Source organism: Lepidochelys kempii, chromosome 11, assembly GCF_965140265.1.
Source record: "Lepidochelys kempii isolate rLepKem1 chromosome 11, rLepKem1.hap2, whole genome shotgun sequence".
Lineage (NCBI taxonomy): Eukaryota > Metazoa > Chordata > Testudines > Cheloniidae > Lepidochelys > Lepidochelys kempii.
Window position 1 is genome coordinate 13614508 of NC_133266.1, and position 26530 is coordinate 13641037.

General features: G+C 41.9%; 1 protein-coding gene across 1 annotated transcript in view; it reads right to left on the bottom strand.

Annotated features, from left to right (window-relative positions):
* CFAP221 (cilia and flagella associated protein 221) overlaps positions 1 to 24139 on the bottom strand; it is a 37571-nt gene extending 13432 nt beyond the window's left edge. The window contains exons 1-15 of the mRNA XM_073304706.1: positions 23988 to 24139; positions 18886 to 19070; positions 18277 to 18377; positions 16041 to 16127; positions 15833 to 15928; positions 14977 to 15077; positions 11353 to 11456; positions 8785 to 8944; positions 7366 to 7489; positions 7147 to 7258; positions 6756 to 6864; positions 4273 to 4360; positions 2583 to 2672; positions 1495 to 1590; positions 341 to 437 (exon numbers count right to left, since the gene is read on the bottom strand). Coding sequence (XP_073160807.1) covers positions 341 to 437; positions 1495 to 1590; positions 2583 to 2672; positions 4273 to 4360; positions 6756 to 6864; positions 7147 to 7258; positions 7366 to 7489; positions 8785 to 8944; positions 11353 to 11456; positions 14977 to 15077; positions 15833 to 15928; positions 16041 to 16127; positions 18277 to 18377; positions 18886 to 19024 — 1504 coding nt within the window. The 5' untranslated portion in view covers positions 19025 to 19070; positions 23988 to 24139. The remainder of the gene's footprint in view (positions 1 to 340; positions 438 to 1494; positions 1591 to 2582; positions 2673 to 4272; positions 4361 to 6755; positions 6865 to 7146; positions 7259 to 7365; positions 7490 to 8784; positions 8945 to 11352; positions 11457 to 14976; positions 15078 to 15832; positions 15929 to 16040; positions 16128 to 18276; positions 18378 to 18885; positions 19071 to 23987) is intronic.
* Between the last annotated feature and the right edge of the window lie 2391 nt (positions 24140 to 26530).

Genomic DNA, 26530 nt, shown 5'->3' on the forward strand with positions numbered 1-26530 from the left:
CAAGTCCCTCTTCAAGACCCGTTCCTTACTTGATGCCTAAAACTAATTGCCCAGCTAATAATAGATAAGCTTTGAGGCTCTCAGGGATCATTAAGGTGTTTTTTAATGCCTGTAAATAATGTGCATCAAAATCATACATATTTCGACTATATCCATTTCCAATTCCTGTTACAAGATACTTATCCTTTTTGATTGCAAGCTCTTGGGAAGGATTGTCTTTGTGTGTGTATATATGTGTATGTGTGTGTGTGTGCTATACCTAACACATTGTGGGTGCTATTGGAATAACCGCAACAAATTGAGATGAGCTAAAATGCAAATATCTTGTCCTGCACTTTACCTGATACAGAGCTTTCTTCATCGCTTTGCCCTTTGATGTTTCTCTCTAGTCCACGAAACAAAAGTAATACACGATTTAGCCGCCACTGAATCAGGACCTAGGATAATTATTTAAAGTTTTCCAGTCAATATTAAGTTGAATACTCTACAATTTACATTTATATTGACATCCAGTAGTGACAGCTTTATTTATTCCTCACAAGTCACTTGGTCTTCAGTTGAAAGGAGTTTTTTGATGTATTGCATAATTTTTGTCCTGGGGTATTTTTGTGTGTTTGTTTTTTGGGAAGTGTGGCAAGATGCATGTCCTAGCTGAATTTGTTTTTACGAAAGACCAGCTAACTGTGACATTACATCTATAAAATAGAAGACTTAACAGGTGGCTGTACTGTCAATTTAAATACAGATTGTAAATATAAACCTCCATCCTATAACAGGATCCATGTGAAGGCAAAGATCTGCCCATGAGGATCCTGTTGCAGGACAGGACCATGGATGTGCTATTGCCCCTGTCGAGCAATGAAGTCTTAACATGCACCTGTGTGCACTTTACACAGCCTTATGAAGTGGCAGTACAGAGTCATAGATTTTAGCGACAGAAGAGTCTGTTTGAGCTCCTGTATAACACACACCATAGAATTTCACCCAGTTACCCACGCATTGAGCCTAATAACTTGTGCTTCACTAAAGCATATATTCCAGCGAGGTATCCAATCTTGAGCTGAAGACATCATGAGAATGAGAATTTACACTGGCCATTGCATCTGGATTTATGGGAAATGAATGGTAGAACTGCAGGGTAATATTGAAATCCAAACAGATAACTTTTCATTGATCTGATTTTTAGTTTCACAAAAACATTTTTCTTCACATTTGGTTTTGCAAAAGTTATCCGTTTGTTTGTTTACAAATTCTACATTTGGAGCCTTTAACATTTTATCTCTGTTTAACATTGATTTATTCTAATAGGGGCTTATGGATTTTTTTATTAAACCCTTTGTTTTCTGGAAAGGCTGTGGTACATTTATGACAAAGAGTGAAACCAATGGGCTAGCTGTGTAGGTTCCTTGAAGATGGCAAACTGAACCAGTGTGGTTTTGTGTGTGTTTCCCAAGACATGTTGCTATTACACTGCATTTTGGTTGTTTACGTTACCCGGCGAGCTGCTTGTTGAAACCGTCTTAGAATCCCGTGTCTGTTGGCCCAAGGGTCGTTAAGGAGGAGGTCAAACTTGGGCTGGACACTTGGACACTGCACCGCAGACAGAAAGTGAAAATGTAGGTTATAATTGTTTGTTTTAATTAGAAAGTGGAGGAATATCTAGCAGTCATTCCATGGACTGAACCCATACAATATTTTCTAGCATTGAGGTTATACAATGTAAATACGTCCAGCCAACTAATAAACTAATTCTGCTCCTAGGCCATATCAGACCCTCAGTTTTTAAATTGAAATTCTCATTAATGGGTTCATTGGGAAACTATTGTTAAATATTCAGAGACAGAATAAACTCTCCTGTTGTGCTAGTGTAAACCTGGAGTAACTCCACTGAAGTAAGGCAGGAACACTACATAAATGTAACCAATGAGTAGTAGAATAGGGGTGAAAATAACAGGTCAGATCCTGATCTCCCTGTGTAAATCTAAACTAACATAATTTATCTTATGGATGTTAGGGCCAAAACCTGGTCTCATTGAAATCAATGACAAAACGCCTTTTCAGTTCAGGGCAAGCTGGTTTGGCTCTTACTCCAGATTTAAACTGGTGAAACAGAGATCAGAATTTGGCCTGATATCCTATTGTAGATCCTACAAGAGTATAGATACAGATACCCAAGGGAAATGACATTGGCTGAATAAATTCACCATAGGGCAAAACATTTAAAGAAAAGAGTGTGATCAACCAGAAATCCTATAGATCCAATGGTAGTGAGCAAATTGCTCCGAGGAGAACCTTCATAAATAAACAACCTGCAACTCAGATTGGGCCTACATGTCATCCTTTATAGCAACAGCAGTATATGAATTACAGCACTTGCATCGGCCTGCATATTTGTGCATTCAGTGTTTCCCACACTGTACTGTCCTATGTATACAGTGAACAGCTCGTCCTAACATTCTAAAAGTAGCACTGAAAATGAAACACAAATATAAACATTTTAGAGCTCTCAAATTAATAGGAAAAGCAAATAATGCAGAATAGCTAGGTATGTGGTATTAGCATAATAACCCATGTGGACGTACCTGTTCAACAGACCGGATAGAACGCCTGAAAGCAACTTCCACTTTATTCCTTTGAAACTCTCTCTCCATAATGGGATCTCCCCTTTCGATCTGGTTTGCCATCAGTAAGAAGATCCACATTAGTGCAATTTATTCAGTATGTTCTTTCGTCACTTATAGTTAATTACAACTGTAACATTCCCCATTTGGTAGACAAAATGCGACTTCATACATTTCAGGGTGATGATGATCACTGCACTTTAAAAAGTCAAACAAAGTAACGTTCTGACTATCAAGTCCCGCTTCTGTAGCGACTATGTCACTCGAACATCCACTGAATTCAACGAGTGTAACTGCCTGGGAGGACAGGTCCTATTTCAGGATTAGGGTTGGGGTCTCCAGACCCCCAGCATGGTCAGGCATCAAGGAAGTGAGTTGGACCTACTGCCTTCTCCCATGGCCCAATAAGAACAAAGGATCTGCTTTTCTGTGCAGCAGAGACCAGCTGCTAGATGGGCTACAAAACCAACACAGCAACAACTTCCAACCCTCAGCAGCACTCGACCAGGGAGCTCCTTCATTGTCCTTCTGCATATTGGCTGCAGTTTCTCCACCTTCTGTAACCTCCCACTCTGCATTTCATCTGCCAGTGCTTTTAACAGTACTCTTCCTATATAAACCTTTCGCATCACTGTTCAATTTGTAGTTTGTGCTGACATCATTTAACTTCACCATGCTGTAAAAGCCATTGATGCTATTGGACTGAACATTGATTTGTGCCTTTTAATTAACGGTGCCACTTTTTGCCGGGCTTCTGAAGTTTGACTTTTCCATTGCTGCCATTTGGTTACCTTGTTCTGTCTTAAATTCCTCATTGTTGTATGAGGAGCTTCCTCTGCCATTTGATTTAATGGTGCCTTTTGAGTTGCTCCTCGCTGCCAACTGATGCGACTCTCCCTACCTTGTTTCGTTATGCCACCTGGATTTGTCTTCCTGATCCTCATTTCTGCCCTCTCCCTCTCTCACCTTTTCTCTTCCCCCATCCCAAAGCCTCTTCCCTACTGTCCCATCTCCTGCACACTGCTAAATCCTTTACTCCCCTCCATTCCAGGGCCATCTTCTCCTAATCTCATGCTCAACTATGTTTCCCTAAATCATCTTAAATAAAACTTCTGAATGTATTAAATAAATACATACAAAAAAAGAGTGAAACCCAAAAGATGAACATGCAGCTAATGAGGCATCGTTATTTTATATTACTGTGTTCCTCATTTTACTTCCTCTTCCTCCTTCGGTTTAATTCACATAATTGTGTCTGACGTTAGGGCATGAGCCTGCAAACACGTATAGGAATAATGTAGTCACATGAGACGTCCCATTGATATGCATGTGAATAACATTATTCCCATCTGTGAGTGCTTACAGGGGTGGGCTGAGGGCTCATTGACTGTAAGCGGTTTACAGGCCAGAGGCCAAGTCTTTCATATGTTCTGTGCAGAGCCATTCACATACAAGGCATTATATAAACAGTAATAACAATAATAAGGGGGTAATATGTGAGGGAAATAGCATAACTAACATTGGTATGTATCAACCTATTTAATAAAACCAGCAGCCATCACAAACAGGGTATTAGTTCATTAGTCAGTTTTATTTAGTCCAAAAGTATAAATCTGATTTTAAAAATGCAGAACAAACAGTGGAGGCTAACCTTGTATTGCTCTTCTTCCAGTTGTCGTTCTTTGATAATCTCTCTCTTAAATTTCACAGAAATTGGATCTTTACCTGTGTGAACTTGCCTGCATTTATAATAGAGATGAGAAAAATCCTTGATGCAACATGCTGTTTGCTTTATTTAAAAGATAATGGACCTAATAGTCAGTGGTGAGCTGGAGCCGGTTCTCACCGGTTTGCGCGAACCGGCTGTTAAATTTTGAACCTGTTTTAGAACCGGGTGTTAACCTGCTTCTCTGCAGGGGGCGCTGAGGCTTTGATGGGCTCCGGCCGGGAAGTGATGTAATTCCTCCTCCGGCCGCCCCTGCCTCCAGCCACCCCCACACCCGCTGCCCGTAGCCAGCCGCTGCCGCACCCCTTGCCCTACCTCCAGCCACCCCCGCATCCCCTGCCTGCAGCCAGCCCCCATCTCCAGCCACCCCCTGCCTGCAGCCAGCCACTGCCGCACCCCCTGCCTGCAGCCAGCCACTGCCGCACCCCCTGCCCTGCCCGCAGCTAGCCCCTGTCTCCAGCCACCCCCTGCCCTGCCTGCAGTGAGCCCCTGCCACACCCCCTGCCCTGCCCACAGCCAGCCCCACACCCCCTGCCTGCAGCCACCCCACACTCCCTGCCCTGCCTCCAGCCACCCCTGCACCCCCTGCCTGCAGCCAGCCCCCGTCTCCAGCCACCCCTGCGCCCCCTGCCCGCAGCAGCCCCTGCCGCACCCCCTGCCTGCAGCAAGCCCGTCTCCAGCCACCCTCGCACCCCCTGCCTGCAGCCAGCCCCTGCTGCACACACCCCCTGCCCTGCCTGCAGCCAGCCCGTCTCCAGCCACCCCCACACCTCCTGCCCTGCCCGCAGCCAGCCCCTGCCCACAGCCAGCCCCTGCCGCACGCAGCCCCTGCCCTGTCTCCAGCCAGCCCTGCACCCCCTGCCTGTAGCCAGCCCCTACCTCCAGTCAGCCCCTGCCGTACCCCCTGCCTGCAGCCAGCCCCATCTCCAGCCACCCCCACACCCTCTGCCCTGCCCACAGCCAGCCTCTGCCACATGCACCTCCTGCCCTGCCCGCAGCCAGCCCCTGCCGCACAATTCCCTTCCCTGTCTCCAGCCCACCCTGCACCCCCTGCCTGCAGCCAGCCCCTGCCGCACCCCTTCCCTGTATCCAGCCAACCCCTGCTGCACGCACCCCCTGCCCTGCCCGCAGCCTGCCCCTGCCTCCAGCCAGCCCCACACCCCCTTGCCTCCAGCCAACCCTTCACCCTCCTGTCTCCAGCCGGCTCCGCACCCCCTGCCCTGCCTACAGCCAGCCCCGCACTCCCCTGCCTCCAAACAACCCCGCACCCTCCTGTCTCCAGCCAACTCCGCACCCCCTGCCCTGCCCACAGCCAGCCCTGCACCCCCTGCCCCACGCCCCTGTCTGCAGCTGGCCCCACGTCCACTGGTGCCCTGCAGTTCCCAGGGCAGTAACCCTGCACACCTGCTTCAATGAGGGGGACAGGGGAGCAGCTGGGACCCATACATGTGCACACCCTAGGGTAACCAGACAGCAAGTGTGAAAAATCAGGACAAGGGTTGGGGGGTAATAGAAGCCTATATAAGAAAAAGACCCCAAAACCGGGACTGTCCCTATAAAATCGGGACATCTGGTCACCCTAGCACACCCCCAGGGCGTGGCGGGGCCCCACACATGTGAAACGGAGCTCATTTCTAGTTCAGGCCCATCTTTTTAAAAAGAGAACTTTAGGCAGGGTTAACACACATCCGTATTTTCCCAGACAGGTCAGGCTTTTTGGTTCTTAAATCGCCGCCCGGGAGGAATTTTTAAATTTTAAAATTTTAAAAATTCCTCCCGGGAAAATATGGACGTATGTAACCCTGTTGGGACAAAAATACATACTGGGGCACATCCCTTAAATCAGAACTTTTTATAGGGAACCGGTTGTTAAGATTTTGGCAGCTCATCACTGCTAATAGTCCTCTTTCTAAGGCTTCTATCCAGCAACTCCTTTGATTTAAATGGGATTAGTCATGTGTTTAAAGTTAAGCATGTACTTAAATGCTTTGCTGGATTGGTGCCTTACACTTTTTTAAACACAGGTGTAACTCCACCTACTTAATTTAACCCAGTGTGAGCTTGATTCTGTACTCACTGAAGTTAATAGCATTGTTCCCATTGACTTTATTGGTGCAGGATGAGGGCAAATGAGAGTTGAATCCGGACCATTTTCAATAGCTTTCTTTCTGAATGGCAGTCAAAATAAAATCACGGTGCTTATTGCCCACTACTGCTAACTATTTATCAGATTCCTCTCAGGAAAAAGAATGTGAATAGAATTTAAGCAACCTATTTGTTAAATTAATCTACCATGATCAGAAATGGTGGTTTTATGCATGAATAAACTTTGCTTGCTTCATTCAGAGAAGTCATATTTCAACAAATCTTAATGCTGTCTGTTATAAAAATGTATAATTAACACTCACCACTTAAGCTGATTTGCTTCTTCTTCCTGAGTATCTTGTTTGACTTTTAGTTCAAATACAGCTTCCTTCATCTGTCTTGTTTTTGCACCTTCATTACCTTGGCACAGGACTGTGGACAAGAGCAGACAATTATTCCACCACATCTCAAACCAGAATTCTGTGTAAAATGACAATACATTTTTTACAGAAAAACCTGACTGCTGCAATAATTGAGCTTATTAATCAAAAGTAAGGTTAAGGTGACACTTTCTTCAGAAACTAGGGTCCTATTATGCCATTTGTTTTGAAGCCAAGCTCTCCACCTGAAATTATCATGGAGTTCTGTTAAAAATTAAAAAGCAAGGTAAGGCCCCTCAAATTTATTTTATTCTGGATTGGTTCATTACGTTACCTTCTTTCCAGTGTTTAATCTTTAATTTGCCAGGTTCTTGAATCAAAACCGTTGCCACAGCATAGGGATTTGACAAATCTGCTGGGAATCGCAGGTTTTGGTATTCAATCTCCTGTGGGATAAAAATTAATAGGCAGAAATAAATTGTGTGTGTGATGTTTAGGTATAAGGAATAGTATCAGGCCCCTGGAGGTACTTTTGGTTAGTAGTTCTCTGTACCTTTACTTTCTGAATTTGGCTGGATTGTGGATGCTTTAAATGGCCTTTTCTCCATACCACTTGTTTTCCTAGTGACACTGTTTTCTTCTCTGAGAGAGTTTTGTGTGTTTCAAATTCTTCCTTTCTAGATTGCAGAAGAAAAGACACAACTTTAATCAGTATTCTGAAAGTTGAGTAGGAGCCCACCACATGCCTTTCTGTGCCTTCTAGATATACAAGAAGATTGTGATGGTGTGTCTCAAATTACAGTGATTGGCACGTAACTTCCTAATCCTGCTACTTCACAATTCCCAGGAAGGATGGGAGATGTTCCAAAATCATAGAGTCATAGAATATCAGGGTTGGAAGGGACCCCAGAAGGTCATCTAGTCCAACCCCCTGCTCAAAGCAGGACCAATTCCCAGTTAAATCATCCCAGCCAGGGCTTTGTCAAGCCTGACCTTAAAAACCTCTAAGGAAGGAGATTCTACCACCTCCCTAGGTAACGCATTCCAGTGTTTCACCACCCTCCTAGTGAAAAACTTTTTCCTAATATCCAACCTAAACCTCCCCCACTGCAACTTGAGACCATTACTCCTTGTCCTGTCCTCTTCTACCACTGAGAATAGTCTAGAACCATCCTCTCTGGAACCACCTCTCAGGTAGTTGAAAGCAGCTATCAAATCCCCCCTCATTCTTCTCTTCTGCAGACTAAACAATCCCAGTTCCCTCAGCCTCTCCTCATAAGTCATGTGTTCCAGACCCCTAATCATTTTTGTTGCCCTTCGCTGGACTCTCTCCAATTTATCCACATCCTTCTTGTAGTGTGGGGCCCAAAACTGGACACAGTACTCCAGATGAGGCCTCACCAATGTCGAATAGAGGGGAACGATCACGTGCCTCGATCTGCTCGCTATGCCCCTACTTATACATCCCAAAATGCCATTGGCCTTCTTGGCAACAAGGGCACACTGTTGACTCATATCCAGCTTCTCGTCCACTGTCACCCCTAGGTCCTTTTCCGCAGAACTGCTGCCTAGCCATTCGGTCCCTAGTCTGTAGCTGTGCATTGGTTTCTTCTGTCCTAAGTGCAGGACCCTGCACTTATCCTTATTGAACCTCATCAGATTACGTTACTTATTATACTTATAACTTATTGCCCCCTTGCTTCTGAAGGCCTTGGTGATTAGAGTGCTGATTGCATCTCAGTCGGTGGAACAATATGCAGTGGAATACTATATATTATTTTAAATTCATTATAGTTTCACTTAATGCAGTCTAGTTGCACTTTAAGCAGAATGATGTGTAATCAAGATATTTGGTGCATTTGAATAACACAATCTAAGTGCCATGGCAAAATAGTATGAAATCTTGTTTCATGAAGGTATTTTTAAAACAGAAATGGGCAAAAATATTCAAAGATAAATCAATCACACATACATTAAACCCCCATGGGGTGTTGATGTTCCTGTGAATACACATACATAGGGTTTAGAGTTAAACTGTGCAATCCATAACCGCATTTTCATCTGTGCTGTTCCATATTCATATGGTGCATATTTAACAACCACATCCACTTTCCCACTGGCTGGAATTATTCCTGTACATGGGAACAAAATATATTCCATTTACAGTGAAATCACGGCAGCACTCTACTTCTAAGTAAGCCCAATCAAATGTGCTGAAATGGATCATGGTCTACATTTTTAAGAGTGACCAGGGTTTCTGGGTGTCCCAATTTCATCCACGCATGTGCTAGAATCCTAGTATTAGTTTCATCTGAAGGTAAGAATGAAAATCCATCCAAGTCAAGTTAATTTTAAAACCATTTCACAGTTAATATCATGTCAGAAATAAAGGCCATATTATATTACGCTTAGGGCTGCTCTTCACTGGGAAATTAGGTCATGTTAGAACATGACCTTGGGGAGTCATGTTAATTAAAATGTTAAACATGATTTAGCAGTTAGTGTATACAGAGACCTTCATACTTAAAATGCTCATGGGTAAGCCCTACTGGAAACAGAGTTAAGCATGTCCATCTGACACCGTGTTTAAACAGGGTAGTCCATTTATACCATGCTTAATATCATGTTAACTAACATGACTCCACAAGGAGTGTTCTAACATGACCTAATTTTGTGGTGGAATGAAGCTTTATGTTGAAGAGTAATTAGGTAAATTCAGAGGGGTAAGGTGCTACTCAATAGGGGCAAGGATATCAAAGTCTGTCCCTAAATTTGCAAGATGTTTCCCTTTATTGTTCTATAAGTCAAAAGCTAATGTTATTACAAGAAGATGAAAATTTTCAGGTGCTGTCTGTGCCTCTACCCACTTAGCTCTTACTGTCTTCTTTTCTTACTATCATTTTTTCCATTTGCAAGGACAGAGAAGCTGAGGATACTAAGTTTGTCCCTTTGGAGTTGGGAAAGCAAGACTTTGTTGCTGTCATAGTGTAACTAATGAATATTTTGGATCTAGTTCTAGGAATGGTGAATAGTTTAATTCCCCTGGAATTTATTCTACACAGCACTGCTGGGAACGAATCCAGACCATCTGTTACATTTCCAATACCCATTTGTCTGACATGATGCTTTCCTCTACTGGAAAAAGATGTAACAAACAAGTGGATAACTAAGTAAAGAAGAGAATGCTCTTTTGTTGGAGCATCAAGTAGATCATTTAGAGACGAGGAGCTCTAACTTTCCTACATGCCTAATTAAAAGCGTGTGCAGAAAGTAACTGACACTACACTGTCATTCAGATGGTCTAACCTGAAGGAGTTGAGTGGTATCTCCTTCCTATTGTTTCCATTGATGAGTTTTATTAAATTGAATAGGATGTCATTCATATCACAGTATAACGGGAGATGGGTACATTTTTCAAAAGTACCTAAGTGACTTAGGAGTCTAAATCCCATTTTCAGAATGACTTAGGCACTGAGGGCCAGATTTACAAAGATCTTTAGCTGCCTAAACATGCACATGGATGCCCAGTGGGATTTACAAAGGAACCTACGTGAGTTAAGCACCTAAGTCCCATTGATTTTCAGTGGGAGTTGGGCACCTAACCTGTGTACATGCTTTTGGAAATCCCACTAGGTGCCTATCTGCATCTTTAGGCATTGCTGTATATGTAACTTCACACTACAAAAACAGATGAGTCTATGGTATCTTTGTCCAATTCATAACGGTCTGCCTCTTCTGCATATCCAGATACATGAAAATATGTGACTAAATGACATCCAACTGCTGTGTGCTCAGCACCTGTCTCCTGTAAAACTCACAGTGCCTGATTCTCAGTTGTGCTAGGCGCCTTTATACTGCTCTAGAAGTACAAAGGGATGCTGAAGTGGCTCTAAATAACACTGCAATGATGCTGCCATACATCATAGGCAGATTACATGATGCAGTCATATATCATATGCAGATTACTAGATTTGTTACTGACCCTGGAATATTAATAATCTTATTAGGTTTTTCTGATATTTTTAATGAAGCAAAGACCAGCCTGGCTGCCTTTTTGTTTGTTTTTCTCTCTCTCTCTGCATCATTAATAATATCAAATGCCATGAGCAGAGTTGCACCTCTGGTCTTCATTAGTGGCTAGATTTCTTGAGCAGGACGAGCTAATTATCTGTTGGAATTAGCTATGTTACACCAAAATAGTGGCTATTAACTCCTCTGTAAACCTGCTTCAGATAAATCTTCCAGATCCTATTCATGTCCACATCACCCAAAGAGACTGGAGGACTTATGCTACAAAGGAAAGATATCTACTAGATGCTTAACAGTTTGACCTTCCATCGAAGTTGCTTGTTTGTTTTTCTATATTCACGTGTGGGGCTATGATTCAACTGCACAGTTTGAGTTTAACTGCAAACTTTTGGGGGCAGGGACTGTATCTTCTAATGTGCATTTCTGAACAGCGCTAAGCACACCATCATAAATAATAGGACTCAGCAAACAATTATTTGGATGTTTAGAGCTTTAAACAGATGTGGCCTACCTGAGGTTGGCTGAATGGTAAAGGCTTTGTGAGGCTGAATATAATCAATATGGAATTCAAAATCTATTGGATAGCTGCACTGTAAAGGGATCACATACTCCTTGCTGCAAAAGAAGAAAGGAAGAATCATGAAAGAAAAATTAGTAATAATTAGAATCAGTGACCACAGGCTCACATCTGGAAAATGACATTTTCTCCATCTAGAGCATGCATTGCAAGATAATAGGAGTCATGGAGATGGATTACCTAATTTTAAAAACAGTCGTTTTCCATAGTTACACAACAACTATGTCGTTTTAGAATACCTCCAGATTAGAAAATGAGAGTAAAATATTGTCTTAATTGCTGTGTTGCTCTCCATCTCCTATACTTAGTTTCTCCTATGCATACATTTAAATTTATCTAATTTAATTTTTAAGAGGTTAATTATTCCTGTGTGACATCACCTGTACGTTTTACGAACTGTACCATCTAGTAAAGGCTAATATTCAAATTTAGAGCCACACTGGCTATACAAACAGAAATCAGCCCTAGGCTGCAGCATCATGGGAACAGAACAAACCACACATGACATATGTTAGGTGTGTTGCACACTGATTTATTGGAAAGCACTCAGATACTTTGGGGTTGAATGTGGTGTAAGAACCTACATAGGACAGAATCAGTGAATGCTATTCTTCTACCTATTCTTTCCTCTGAGCTGGAATCGCAGCTGGAATCAGTAACAAGAACCAGGTAGTGTTGTTACATATTTTGCATTGCTGTAAATATGACCTGTCTCTAACTAAAGACCTGCTGGAAATGAATTACTGGGAACAAACTCAGCACTGCCACAACATGTTGGCTGCAGTTCACTACAACACAACAGGTCACTTGTTAAAGTACCGGCTGAAAAAGGAAAATCATGTTAGAGAGTCCACGTGTCAAACAAGAGGCCTCATTTCTCTCTGTGGAAAAAACACGGTTTAGGTCAGAACTAAACAATGCTTTTTTTCTTGTATCACTTGGAGAACAGGTGTTCCTGTTGGCAAGTATCCCTGCATATCCCCAATCCCATTGTTTTGGACAACTGTTAACAAGGGGATAGCTCTAGGACACTTAGGGCTGGTTCAGCTTTTCATTCATTTGGTTTTTTTTAAAGGGACACTCAGGTTAAAAATCAGAACTGATCAAACATTCTTTTCCTCTACAAATACTTTGAAGCTGAAATAAATATTAAAGTTGAATTTGCTTTTCAATATTTATTCTACTTCCCTCAGCTAGGACACTGAACATAGACTAAACATTTTATCTCTAGTTTCACATTCGCTTCTCACGTCTTATGCACCAGCACAGTGATGCAAAGCTGAAGTTGAAAATACCGAGGGGAGTGTTCACTTTTAAAATGCCATTTCCATTGAAATTTTTAAAAAATTAACACAAACATTTCTATTGGTCTTTGGTTTTGTTAAAGCTTATTTTTTACCCAATCTAAATTTGGAGGCAAATTTTGTTTCTGTGTTTCTTTAAAATCCCTAATAATTGAAAATAATTAATGTGAATTTGTTGTTCAGTTCTCATTCACATAAATCAATAATGGAGTCACTTAAGACCTAATTCTGCACCCACTGCAGTCACTGGGAGTTCTGCCACTGACTTAAAGGGTTGCAAGATTATGTCCTTGGAGACCAAGCTTGCAAAGTGGTGAGCACCTAAACATAACACAGGACTGGGCCTTGGAGCAATAATAGGTAGTGTGCAAGGGCCTGATCCTCGCTCCCATGTTGGCAGTGTAAAGAGGCTTTCATACAAATGAGAAATAAGCCCTCACACTTTCCAAAGTGATGTCTTTTTTTGTGTGCATCTATTTTCATGTGCCTAATGTGGGACAACGATTTGGTGAAACCCTGGATATCATCCTGAAAATCTAGAAACTTATTTGACACAAGATTACTCCCGCTTTTAATAACTATTTGGCTGATATTATGTCCTGCTGATTAGCGAGGAATGCATTTTATATACAGTGCTCCTTTGGAAAGCATACTTTTAAAAGGTTAGGGAAATAAAGAACAACAGTGAGTGCCTTTATTTTGCAATTTTCAGTTCTAGCCTGTGTCTTAATTATAACCTGCTCTGGGAGTGAAAAGAGAGGGGAGCACTTTGCCTTAAACATCTGATCATAGTATTATATTGTTGTAACCAAGGCAAATTACATAGTCACGGGGCTCTTGGGACAACACAGCCTAAGATGTCACCAGAATACTGAGCTGGAAATAACTCCATGTAGCTCACTGCAGCCCAAATGGTCTCTTTGGTCCCCATCAAAGGTCTTCTGCCTTTTGGGCTCTACGGCCCAGCTCCTCAAAGGTAGTTAGGTGCTTAACACTCACTAAAATCAATCAGAGCTAGGTGCCTAAATACCTTTGAGGATCTGTACCTACATGCCAGTGCAGAATGGTGGGTGACAGGACATGGAAGCCTGATCCAAAGATCATTGAAGTCAATCTTTTCACTGACTTCAAAGGGCTTTGGATCAGGCCTAGGGTCCCTATGTCTGTCTCTATATCTTGTACATTATTTGGGATCTCAAATAGCTTTCCGCTTTAAAATAATGACTACAAATTGTATATTTTCTGCTCCATTCTTCTGCACAGGTAGGATAACAACCTATTAAAGAATTCTGTTCACTGAGGTTTTCTGAAAGCATCAGGATTCTTGTGTATTTCAGCACTGTGTTTGCTTATAAAAATGGACATGCATGTGTAGGTGACCTGAGATCAGAGACAGATTCAGGGTTCATGGTGAGCAGGTCGCCTAGTTGCGGAGCTGGGATTTCATTTATGTAGGGGTTTCATTGTTTGGAGAGGGAAGTTTATAGATTAATCAGAACAAAAAGAGGATAAGTGAACAAAAAGAGCTCTGGGGCTGAGTTTAGCGATTTGCTACCACCACTGTGCATCTGTCATTATGTGAACTCTAACAATTTCACACCTTCACTTCCAGAACCTTTATATCGAAAATGATGCTCTACTCACTTAGGCCTCATGTACACTGGAAAGTTGTACCCCTTTAACTAGGCCAGTGCGAAGTGATACAAACCCCTGAGTGGGAATGCAGCTATACTTGTATAAAAGCGCTTATATTGGTATAGCGTATTCCTGAATGAGAAGTGGAATAAGATATACTGGTCTATGCCACTTTTATATTGGTATAATTAGGTGCTGAATGGGTATAACAATTTCAGTAAAAAAAAATCACACCCGTAACCAAAATTGTTCTACTGATACAAAAACAGTATGCAGACCAGACCTTACAGTGAATTTCTAGATCCTCAAAATACATCTGAAGTGAAGCATAAACCTATGCTGGCTTTCTGCATAGGGGGAATTTCACTCTTAAAGATAAATCAAAGCTAGATCAAAAGTGAATCAATGCCAACTGATAGTAGCTTTGGTTCTGGCCTTACGTCTCTACAGATGAACATACTCTTGAAAAGAAGTCCCATGTAGTGGTTTTGCAACCTACATGGTAGGTGACTTAAGTAAAACTTCTAAGGTCTTATGTTTAGACAGTTGATTAGAAACAAAAAATAGATATTTTAATTTTTGCAGGCCCTAAAAAACCCCAATTGTCACCTTTACTCACCTCTGTCCAAGTGAAACATCTGATAAGCTTATAAATGATGGAAATTCGACAACATTCACAGCAGGGTAGCCATGGATAGGAACAAGCAAAGTGTCATCTCCCTGGAAGAAATGGGGGAAAGTACTGATTTAACAAAATTAATCAATGTTACGCATACAAAGGGGGGGCGTAATTTAGAATCACACTTCAGGAATCAGGTGCCTATCCAGTGTCCCCAGAATCTTTTTGGGGAGTAGTTAGCAGTTAGGAGGCATGTGAAACTACTCCTCTAGCATTTCATAGACTGGGACTGTAGAAACCTCACTCCTTTCTAAGTACCCCTCAGCTTCTCTCTGCCTCTAGAAGCTATATTTGGAGCTCCCCCAAATCTGCTCAGCTAACACATTGCCACAATACCATCTGTGAAAGCTGCATCGAATACAGTCTAACTTGTGGAAGAAAGGATTATTGAACCAGACTGAGGGCCCACAACGCTAGTACATTTTTCAGAGGTCTTCAGAATCCGTGAATAATCTAGGGTCAAAAATGTTGGGTGCCTTAATATGGGCACCTGTACCCATATTTAGCCATCTGTATCAAAGTGTCCCAAGAGTCAATGTTCTTTTGTGGATTTGTGCCAGGCACTTGACAATAATGTTTTTTTGCAATGAATATTATTCTGATTATTTTTGCAGGCCAAAAAGTAAGGTGGTCTACATTGGGCATAATGAAAGAGAGATCAATGATGCACCAATGAGGACAGTGGAGTTATATGAAGGTTTGTAAACACATGTCTATGTTTTATTATCATGCCCTGTAAAATATTTTTATTACATTACAGCCAAAACGAGACACTTTTATCTGAGATACTTCTTACCTGACAGTGAATTCGGATACAGTCATAGTAATATCGCCACTCATCAGGACAAAAATCAACTGTAACTGCAAATGACAAGCCAGGGACAAGCCGATGCTATAAAACGACACAGAATATAAACTAGGCGGCACTTTATTGCTGTTTGTGTGCAATGTTATCAAGTGCAAAATCAAATCTGAACAAACTGATGGTTATTTTTGACACTCACTGTTTTGTTGTATTTGATCTGAAAGTATTTTGTCTGGGGTGGTATAATGTGAAAATTTATTACATCACCAGAAATATTTACCAGATTCTGTAGAAGAAGAAAAAAGTTATTTTTATGAGAACATTTGGGAATATTGTAAAGCTGCATTTTCATGAGACCGTACTTAACAAAGAAAGTCTGTTAAACAATGAAATAATAAATTGAATGTTGACAGAGAAAATGTTGAACATTATTAATTATGATTTGAGTTACTATAGTGACTCAGCACTTTAGACATGGACCAGGAGCCCAGTGTGCTAGGTGCTGTACAAACACAGAACAGAAATGTGGTCCTTCTCCAGACAGCTTATAGTCTTGTTCAGAATTTCAAAATGCAACACAACCAGTGGCTAATTTAAAAAAAGAAAATTGTGTATGTCTTGTATGCAGAATCTCCCAATCATAAAGGACCAAACCCTAATACGTTCAGCATGATGAGTTGTACTTATTCCACAAGTAATCTCATTGAAATTAGGGGGACTACTTGCAAAGTAAGATGCTATCTGTCAAATCAGAATCTGGCTCAAAGTGTTTTTCCCTTAAATATAAAAGGATCAGAAATGAAATTACTAATTTATAATTATTTTTATAGAGGCCTTTCAAACAGAAGGAAATTAAATAGTTTTATTTTCTGAAGCTTTCTGGAGTTTTATTTAGATCACAAAACTTAGAACAGTAGTGGTTCTGCCAGCAAAAATCAATGGTTGTATTAGCCTTCTTCCCAATTCTAAGCAACATTAGCAGCTGTTGTTAGATCAGAATAGCTTTCCCATAGGAAGGATGCTTGCAGAGGTAGCTGCTCAGGTCCTCAAAACTGGGTAGAGCACATATGCACTTTTCAGGGCATCAGGAGTTCACTGAACAACCTTGGCAGCCAGAGTAATATTTACTTATTAGGACCCAACTGAGATTGGGGCTCTGTTGTGCTGTGCACTTAACAAACACATAGTCTGAGACAGTCTCTGCTCCCAAAGAACTTACAGTCTAAATAGAAAAAACAGACAAAGGGTGGGAGCAGAAACAGACATGACTTGCCCAGGGTGACTCAAAAGGCAAGTGGTAGAAAGCAGCTATTGAACTCAGGTCTCCTGACTCTCAGTCCAGCTCCCCATACACCAGATCAAACTACCTCTAGAAGAGGACTGAGGGCATTTTCAAAGTTTCCTTTGATTAATGAGCACATGTGCAGCCAAATGCAATCACAATGACCCAGGAAAGTTTTGGGGCGGATCCACCGTTGGCTTTATGGCAAAGTACCCTGTTAGAGGACTCCAAAGGGCAGGAGGGCATATTGGCCAGGAGGACAGAAGATTGTTGAGCAAAATGCACAGTGTACATGGATTATCCCTGTCAAGGTTCCTCCCCCACTCTGAATTCTAGGGTACAGATGTGGGGACCTGCATGAAAAACCTCCTAAGCTTATCTTTACCAGCTTAGGTCAAAAATTCCCCAAGGTACAAAATATTCCACCCTTTGTCCTTGGATTGGCCGCTACCACCACCAAACTAATACTGGTTACTGGGGAAGAGCTGTTTGGACACGTCTTTCCCCCCAAAATACTTCCCAAAATCTTGCACCCCACTTCCTGGACAAGGTTTGGTAAAAAGCCTCACCAATTTGCATAGGTGACCAAAGACCCAAACCCTTGGATCTGAGAACAATGAAAAAGCATTCAGTTTTCCTACAAGAAGACTTTTAATAGAAATAGAAGTAAAGAAATCACCTCTGTAAAATTAGGATGGTAGATACCTTACAGGGTAATTAGATTCAAAACATAGAGAACCCCTCTAGGCAAAACCTTAAGTTACAAAAAAGATACACAGACAGAAATAGTTATTCTATTCAGCACAATTCTTTTCTCAGCCATTTAAAGACATCATAATCTAACACGTACCTAGCTAGATTACTTACTAAAAGTTCTAAGACTCCATTCCTGGTCTATCCCCGGCAAAAACAGCATATAGACAGACTCACAGACCCTTTGTTTCTCTCCCTCCTCTCAGCTTTTTAAAGTATCTTGTCTCCTCATTGGTCATTTTGGTCAGGTGCCAGCGAGGTTACCTTTAGCTTCTTAACCCTTTGCAGCTGAGAGGAGCTTTCCCCTGGCCAGGAGGGATTTCAAAGGGGTTTACCCTTCCCTTTATATTTATGACAATCCCTTTACAATGTATTAGCTATTCTCGGCTTCAAGACTTACCAGGATCTGCTGGTGATGTTTTTCGATTTTATACCCTCCATAATGCAATACAGCAGGCTTAGCCTGTATGACCTTGTTTCTCAGAAGTTTTGCATAAATCTCTGCAATGAAAGATAAGCAAACATGAGAGAAGGAGGCTGGGCTACTTAAATGCCATTGTTGTTAATTATGTTTATTTAATATTTGTATGTAGCATCATAACCATGAACGAGAGAGAGAACAAAGATACAGGGCTGGATCCTCTTATCCGGCTGAACTGTGCTTGGTGCAGAACGAGGGAGGGGAGTTAAAGTATCTTTATGCCATCTCTACAGATCCACGATCCAGAGGCCAGGCTCACCCCTGGCACAATATTAAATTGCATCTGGCTGCCAATGGCTCCATGAGCCATTCCAAAAGCTCGGGATCAGCCAAGCACAGTGGTATTACAGGCATGCCCCCTTTTCCCTGGCCATACCCTCTACATCCAGGCCAGGAGGGAGATAGAGCCGCTATGCCACAGAATGGGATTTTAAAAAGAGAAGGACTGGGTCTCTGAAAAGTAACAATGTCCTGATCCTTTGTCCCAATGTTCCGGCCTGGAGGATGGTCAGATAGCAGACTACTTACTCGACTCCAGCAGGTGATTGGGGACACCATTTCCCTTTTGAGGCTCCTCCACAAGGCTGTCCAAAAGGATGGTGGGTACTTTCTTAAATGATTTTTCTGCATGACTAAATTCTAAAGGGGCTGACTGAACCACCTCCATGTTGGCATGGACATGTAGTCCCACGAGTACCAAGATAGGTCATTACCTGTGATCAAGCACAAAATTTTAATCTTATCACAAAATATCATGCTGATTGGTACAGTCTCATTGTCTCCTTGTACTCCCCTGTCTGTCTGTATCTGTCTGTTTTCTCCTGTCTTATACTTAGATTGCGAGCTTTTGGGGACATGGACTGTCTTTTACCCCCCTGTGTTTGTACTGAACCTAGTGTAGTAAGGTCCTGGTCCATGCCTTAGGCTCCTAGGCCCCACGATAATACAAATAATAAATAGTAATAACAATACAATAGGTAGCAATGCATATAGAAGCTGAAGACACTTTAGTACAAAAGCAAGGCCTCTGAACGGTTTCATAGGATTTAGAGAACTAACTTACAAAATGACGATAATTGATTCACTTATTGATAAATCCAGAGTGGAAAGGGAACCAAATGAAATCTTTCCCTCATCCCTAAGTGACAGGGTCTTAACCGCCCCGGTGAGTGGAGATAATACACCCTGTTAAACACCTAACATACATAAATATGATCACTTATATAAGGTAAAATGTTTCCCACCCTGAAGGTTACAGAAATTTGCTACGGAGGATTAGCCGGGGGAGAGAATATTCCCTTGATGCTCAAGGCCAATATTTCCAATTTTTCCAAATTATGGGAGAATTTCTGCAATTCTTACTCATGTTAAGTAGTGTTTACTCGTATGAGTTGTTCCCCACTAAGATCCACAATGGGATACAGGCAGCTGCTGGTCCCTTGGGTAAACTAATCCTATATTGTTTATGGCTTTAGATACTTAAAATAATACCTTGAAATGCACCCACAGGTGGACTGGCAGCCAGTGCAGTTTGCATATCACTGACTCCCATGTACAAATGCCTTGCAGCAGCCATGCCACCAGATTTGGTCACAGGTTCAATCTGCAAGTGTATTCAAAGGGAATCCCGAATAAGCCTCATTATTACAGTAACCTAGCATACCACTCCACAGGGCCTGGATGAGCCTGGCAACCACCATATCCAGAAAGGGTCAAAACCACAGAGAGAGAATAATCCACTCCTGACCACTACTAACACCTGAGCTTCTAGGTGCTGCTCACAGGTAAAAATGACCCCCACACCATTCAGCCTACCTCCCCTAGGACTGACTCCCTCAATAGACAGACGCTCTGAGGAACAGACAAGATTATTTAGCCATTTCCCTCCTCTCACCCATAATACCTTTGAATTACTGGGCTGAGCCTTGAACAGCAGTGTCACCTCCAGTTGTGACAGAGAGAGTAGGCCAAAGTGAGGGATAGTGCAGGCAGGAATTACGCAAACATGCCCATAAGGCTCTGCCACCAGACTTCAGACCTGACCTACGAAAACCCAGTAAGGCCAGAGCCTGTTCTTGCAGAAAACAACTGCTTGGGGTAAGGATAGTGGTAGATAGCTGGCTGCAAGACTAGCACTTGAGACATCCTGACAGGATGCCAACAAGCTGGTATCCCATGCCATGGGCAACATGTTACTGCTCCCTCAGCAGGAGCAATATGTGCTCCCCAAAATCTGCTGGATAGTTCCTGCTGCTGATAGCAGAGTGTGGCAAGGTATCTAGAGGTCCTTTTCTACCAGACATGCTCCCAAGGACAACGTGGTATGCTCCTTAAGAGACAGATTCATAAATTCCAAGGCCAGAAAGGACCATTGTGATCATCTCGTCTGATCTCCTGTATAACACAGACCACAGAACTTCTCCGAATTTGTTCTCAGAGCAAATCCTTAGACAAACATCCAATCTTGATTTAAAAATTGTCAAGAGATGTAGAATCCACCACATGGGAAGTTGTTCCAATGGTCAATTACTCTCACTGTTAAAAATGTACACCTTATTTCCAGTATGAATTTGTCTAGCTTTGACTTCCAGCCACTGCATGATGTTAGCCCTAGATAAGATGGGCCTGCCTCCCTGCCTCCCTTGGACAGTCATTACCATGCACACTCTACTATCTCCTAATGGAGATATTCTGGAATCTCCCAATGGAGCCTGGATGGTTGTGTGTGTGTGTATGTGTGTGTAGAAGAGACCCTTTGTTCCCCTCAGAGTCCTCCAACACAACCAAGGGCAGAAAAGGTCCTTTTGATAAATTAATTGCCCAGGCTGGTTCTTCTAGTATCTCATAAGTATTTGGGTGTGGGGTGTTAACTTGCAGATTCCTCTTTAATTGTTAAATGTTAATATGTCAGATTATAGAAGGGGTATTTAAATCCTTTGTGTAAATAGTGTTTGGATGGGTTATTTATTTAACCAAGATAAATATATAATTCAGCAAGACAAGGGGATTATACATCCTGTTTAAGTAAGCACAGTTATCAGAACAGAAACTTATCTACAGAAATGCCCAAAACATTGTGCAATAAGGAAACCAAACATAATCCACATGGCAGTTTGCTCACAAATATAACATAGTTTGTTATGTTTGCTCCCCCATCTCCCACACCTGATGCCTGGAGGAGAGGGGAACAAAGCTTTGGCACAAGCATGGAGGGGAAAAGCTGCTATGCCAGATACTTCCCTCCCTCAAGTAGCCCCCGCTTTTCTCTTCTCCACAAATGTTATTCCAACCAAGGAGAATGGGTGTGGCCAGAGAAACTGGGTGGGGCCACATTAAGTAGGATGCATAAAACTCCGGATTAAAAACAATCACATGCTTGATGCAACATTAACTTCTGCATGTGAAACCAACCCCTACTCAATGTGTGGCTGTGTCCCCCTCTAGTAATAGCTGGGCCACATACAGAGGTTGATGAGCCTGGTACAGACTTAGCTAACAGAGTTGGGTCTTTTAACTCAGATAGTAGAAGCCCAGGCTTTAAGATCCAGAGGTCCCACATCAATTCCCACTGCGGACAACCCTTTCAGGAGTACAGCATTACACATGCTTTATAATTCTTATAGTCTTATAGAGCCTACTGGCCTACAGCTACTGGCTACCACTACAATGGTTGGGGAAGAGCTCCAGAGAGGAGCATTATAGAAAAGACCCTCCACACAGGTTGCTTGGATCTGCTGATCTGAGGAACACAGACTCACAGATCCCTAATACTTCGTTTTGTTGTCCTTTGTCCTGCTCTCTGTTTGTCTAGCCTCCTTTAGGCTATATGCTCTTAGGGAAAAAAGCACACACCCTGCCCCAAAGTGCCTAAAATGCCATTTCAGAGTAGCAGCTGTGTTAGTCTGTATTCGCAAAAAGAAAAGGAGGACTTGTGGCACCTTAGAGACTAACAAATTTATTTGAGCATAAGCTTTCGTGAGCTACCGTGTTGATTTCTGTCCCTGCATAATGTTTATTAAAAAATGAGCATGCTTTGGCTTTACAGGTTAGCTTTTCTGGATTCAATACTTTACACAAATCAGGGTGAGAAAACATCAATATTGTGCAGGGCAAAGGTAATTTTATACTGGTCCCAACAAAATGTACACAACAACACACTAAAACAATTATAAATAGCAGGCTACTTTCTCTCCATTTGTGTTACTTAACTTTATACTTTAAAATTTTAACTATGAAATCATCATCATCATCCTCTTTGCTACTGTCCCTCATTAGGTGTAAAAGGTGTGAAAAGCAGATGATGGAATGACATTAGGAAAGTATTCTTTCATATATGTTCATATCAGTAACTGACAACAGCAGCAAACACCACCACCCATCTCCATTACAAACTCTCCATATTATTCCCTCCCACTATGCCTTTAAGACCCTGATCCTACAACTCCTGGGAAGGACTGTCAATTTAGACTACTCTGTGTAACAAACATTATGGGTGAAATCCTGGCCACATTGAAGTCAATGGCAAAACTCACTTTGACTTAAATAAGTGAGGATTTCAATTTACATCTATTAATATTTGAGCCATTAGATCCTTTTGTGTCTTGTAGAGCACCGAGCACACTTAACTAGTAATAAATAAGAATACAATTAAATGCAGTTGCACAAGCATGGGATTTTCAAAAGCACCTAAGTGAGTGAGGAGCAATGGGACTTGTGCTCCAAAGTCAATGAAGCACTTTTGAAAATTCCACTCATATGGTAAAGAGGTTGCTGCTGATTTAACTCCCAGGTCTCTTGATTCCTTAGTGTCACAGGCGTCCTATTATAACAAGAGTGTTTTGCATATTTTTTCAATTACTTTAAATAAATCTTCATGTTTTATTTTATGAAGCTAAAAGCTTCATTATTTTATTCACTATAAAAAAAAAAGTTAAATCACACTGTCTTGAGACTGACTGCCTTTATTATTACCATTGGGCTGTGTCTCACACCAGGTGAGAATCTGAATGGAGGAGATTTAAAATAATTCAGCGTTGGATTATAAGAGCCAAAGTTTCAATATAATTGTGCCCAGAAGGACACATATCCTTGGCATGCACAAAACCCACACAATTGTATTTGGAAATCATAGCCTTGATCCTGCAATGAGCTCTGTGCAGGCAGAGACCACCTGCGGGGAGCTGTTTGCAAGCTCAGGACCACAGTTACTAGGATTAAAATCAATGGGAATTAGGCACCTAAATACCTTTGAAGATCTAGGCCGCAGGTGCTTAGTTACCTGACTGGCATACATACTCTCAGGTTTTTGCACATAAATTGGGCTAGTGTGCATTTACATGGACTGCCAGATACACAATCACCTGACTGGTACCTGCAAATAGACCCGCTTGCAACTTCTCCATTGTTAAAACGGTGCCCCTAAATGTCTCACTGAAACACACGCACGTGGCAAAAGTCCCTGCCTCCCCCAGAGAGCCTCCCTTCAAGCGGGCAGAGAAGATCATGAGATGTAGGGCAGCGGGTCTGTTTGCACTGAGGTGCTGCGGGGGGCTTTGTACTCTGCTGCACCATGGCCCTGGGCACCCACAAGAGCTGCCAGCCACTCACCTGCACCCAAGTTCTGCACCTACCTCGCGTGCAGGCCACATCCAAGAGCCTTGCCCACAGCCACGAGTGAGAGAGGGCGGTGGGCAGGGAGGGGGAGCGGGGCAGCCCAGCCTAGCAACCTTCCCCTCCCTGTGCACAGCAGGGCCAGCAGCATCTCCCCAGCCCAGCTCCTCTCCCCTGGTTGCTAGGCTAACATCAACTCAGCTCCCAGACAAAGCCTGCAGCGGGCTGTACCATGTTCAGCCCTGGCACAGGGGGAGAAGTGGCAAAGTTTGGGGGGCAGAAATTAAGGAAAAACACCAGAATTTTTCCCCACCCCTTCTAAGGATTTTGCCTGCCTAATTTTTACATGTTTAGCCTCCAAATCTCATTTCAGTGGTTTGTGAAAGGGTTTGGGGGGAAGTTATCTTAATCTTAGGCTGTACCACTTAGCTAGAAAGGGGTAGGCTGGGAATGTGTAGAGCAGAGAAGCTGGGCCCTAGAGCCTAGGGCAGTGGTTTTCAACCTTTTTTTCATTTGCAGACACCCCTAAACACTTTGGAACGGAGGTGCGGCCACCTTTGGAAATCTTAGACGTAGTCCGCGGAACCCCAGATTGAAAATCACTCTTCTATGGCAGTGACTCTCAATCTTTCCAGACTACTGTACCCTTTTCAGGAGTTTGATTTGTCTTGCGTACCTCCGAGTTGCACCTCACCTAAAAACTATTTGCTTACAAAATCAGACATAAAAATACAAGAGTGTCACGGCACACTATTACTGAGAAATGCTTACTGTCTCATTTTTGCCATATCATTATAAAATAAATCAACTGGAATACATTGTACTTACATTTCAGTGTATAGTAGATAGAGCACTATAAAAGTCATTGTCTGTATGAAATTTTAGTCTGTACTGACTTTCCTAATGCTTTTTATGTAGCCTGTTGTAAAAGTAGGCAAATGTCTAGATGAGTTGATGTACCCCCTGGAAGACCTCTACATACCCCAAGGGTCCGCATACCCCTGTTTGAGAACCACTGTTCTATGGTAACAACAACTTTTTGCAGACCCCTTAGACATAGTCTGTGGACTCTCAGGGAGCTGAGGACCACAGATTGAAAACCACTGGTCTAGAGGATGAAGTATCAGTGGTTGCATCCTGGTGAGTGTGGGGAATACTTGTACTTCTCTAAGCTGTCACTGGAACAACAGCAAAGCAATGTATTTGTTCATCCCTGTCACTTTGAACTTGTCAGTACCCCGTAAGGCATTTGAAATGAAATCCTTAAAGACAGTTTGCAAGTGTCTTAATCTTTTTGGATTGCAAAAGGGTGGGTTTTAATTATGGGCTTCACCCTTTAGTTTTTACTCCCGTGAGTAATCCTTACTCCTCACTTTTGCAAAAATCAGGTGCATAGGGATTGCAAGACAGGGCTCTGTGTTTTTATTGTATTATAATGTACATTCTTTGGCAAAGAGATCTTCATAATTGCAATTGTTAATTATTATTATTCCATATAATTGCTCACCTTTTTAATAACATGACATGCAAAGGACAACCAAACAGCTTTGAACTGAATACATACAAAGATTATACCTATTCCAATTAAATCCTGTTAGTCCACTCTGAGTACTTACACGTAGTTCACTGCTATAAAAGGTCACCTGACAGTTACTGCAGTTTGTCATAAAAGCAAAACATTTTAGTTGCAACCATGAATGCTTACATTTAGGGGATGGAATGATCTTTTAAAAATTCCTATAAAGAAAACCAAAGAGTGCTACTGATATTAATTTGGTAAGGGTTATAATATTAATGAAATCCAGTTTGGAGACACTTGATTCTTGCAGATATAATTTCATTTTATGAAAGTTTATTCTCTAATGGTAATAACTTCAGATAACAAAATCAATGAATACTGTCAATTTTTTATGTTAACAACTAAAAAAAATTAAAGGTGAAACATTTTGTACCTCTATTGCTTGACAAATTACATGTGTGGTTTTGTGCTGCCTATTTATCTCATTCTAGACACAAAGAAAGGGCCTGATCCTGCAAGCCCTTATTGAGGTTAGTAATTTCGTTGATTTTAATTAGGCTATTTGCAATGGGAGAAATTGATTTCTCTGCAGAGGTAAACTCAAAGCATCCATACTACTTAAGTGCTACCTACACTCTGTTTTGAGGGCTTAAGTAGTGCATGGGCACTGTGCTTCTGCACAGGGATCAGTTTGATTCAGTGGAATGTCTTGTGCTAGTAAGAGCTTCCAGGATCAGGCCCAAATGTTTTTCATTGTTTATACTATTTGACTATTTATTATTTGGATACCAGAAGGACCCAAAGGACTCATCCAGGATCAGCGCCCCGTTTTGCTAGATGCTGTGTAACAGTTGCTGTCAACCCCTATTTGAACTTCAATCAGCCCAGATAAAGGAAATTTCACTTTTGTTGCTAGTTAGTCTCCAATCAATACCAATATCAGATTCTCCTACAGTAGCAGGGTGCTGCAATATTTGGGCTGCAAATGCTTGCAGGGGATTTTTTTTTAAAACAGTTTTTATTGAAAGTGTAAATAAATAAATA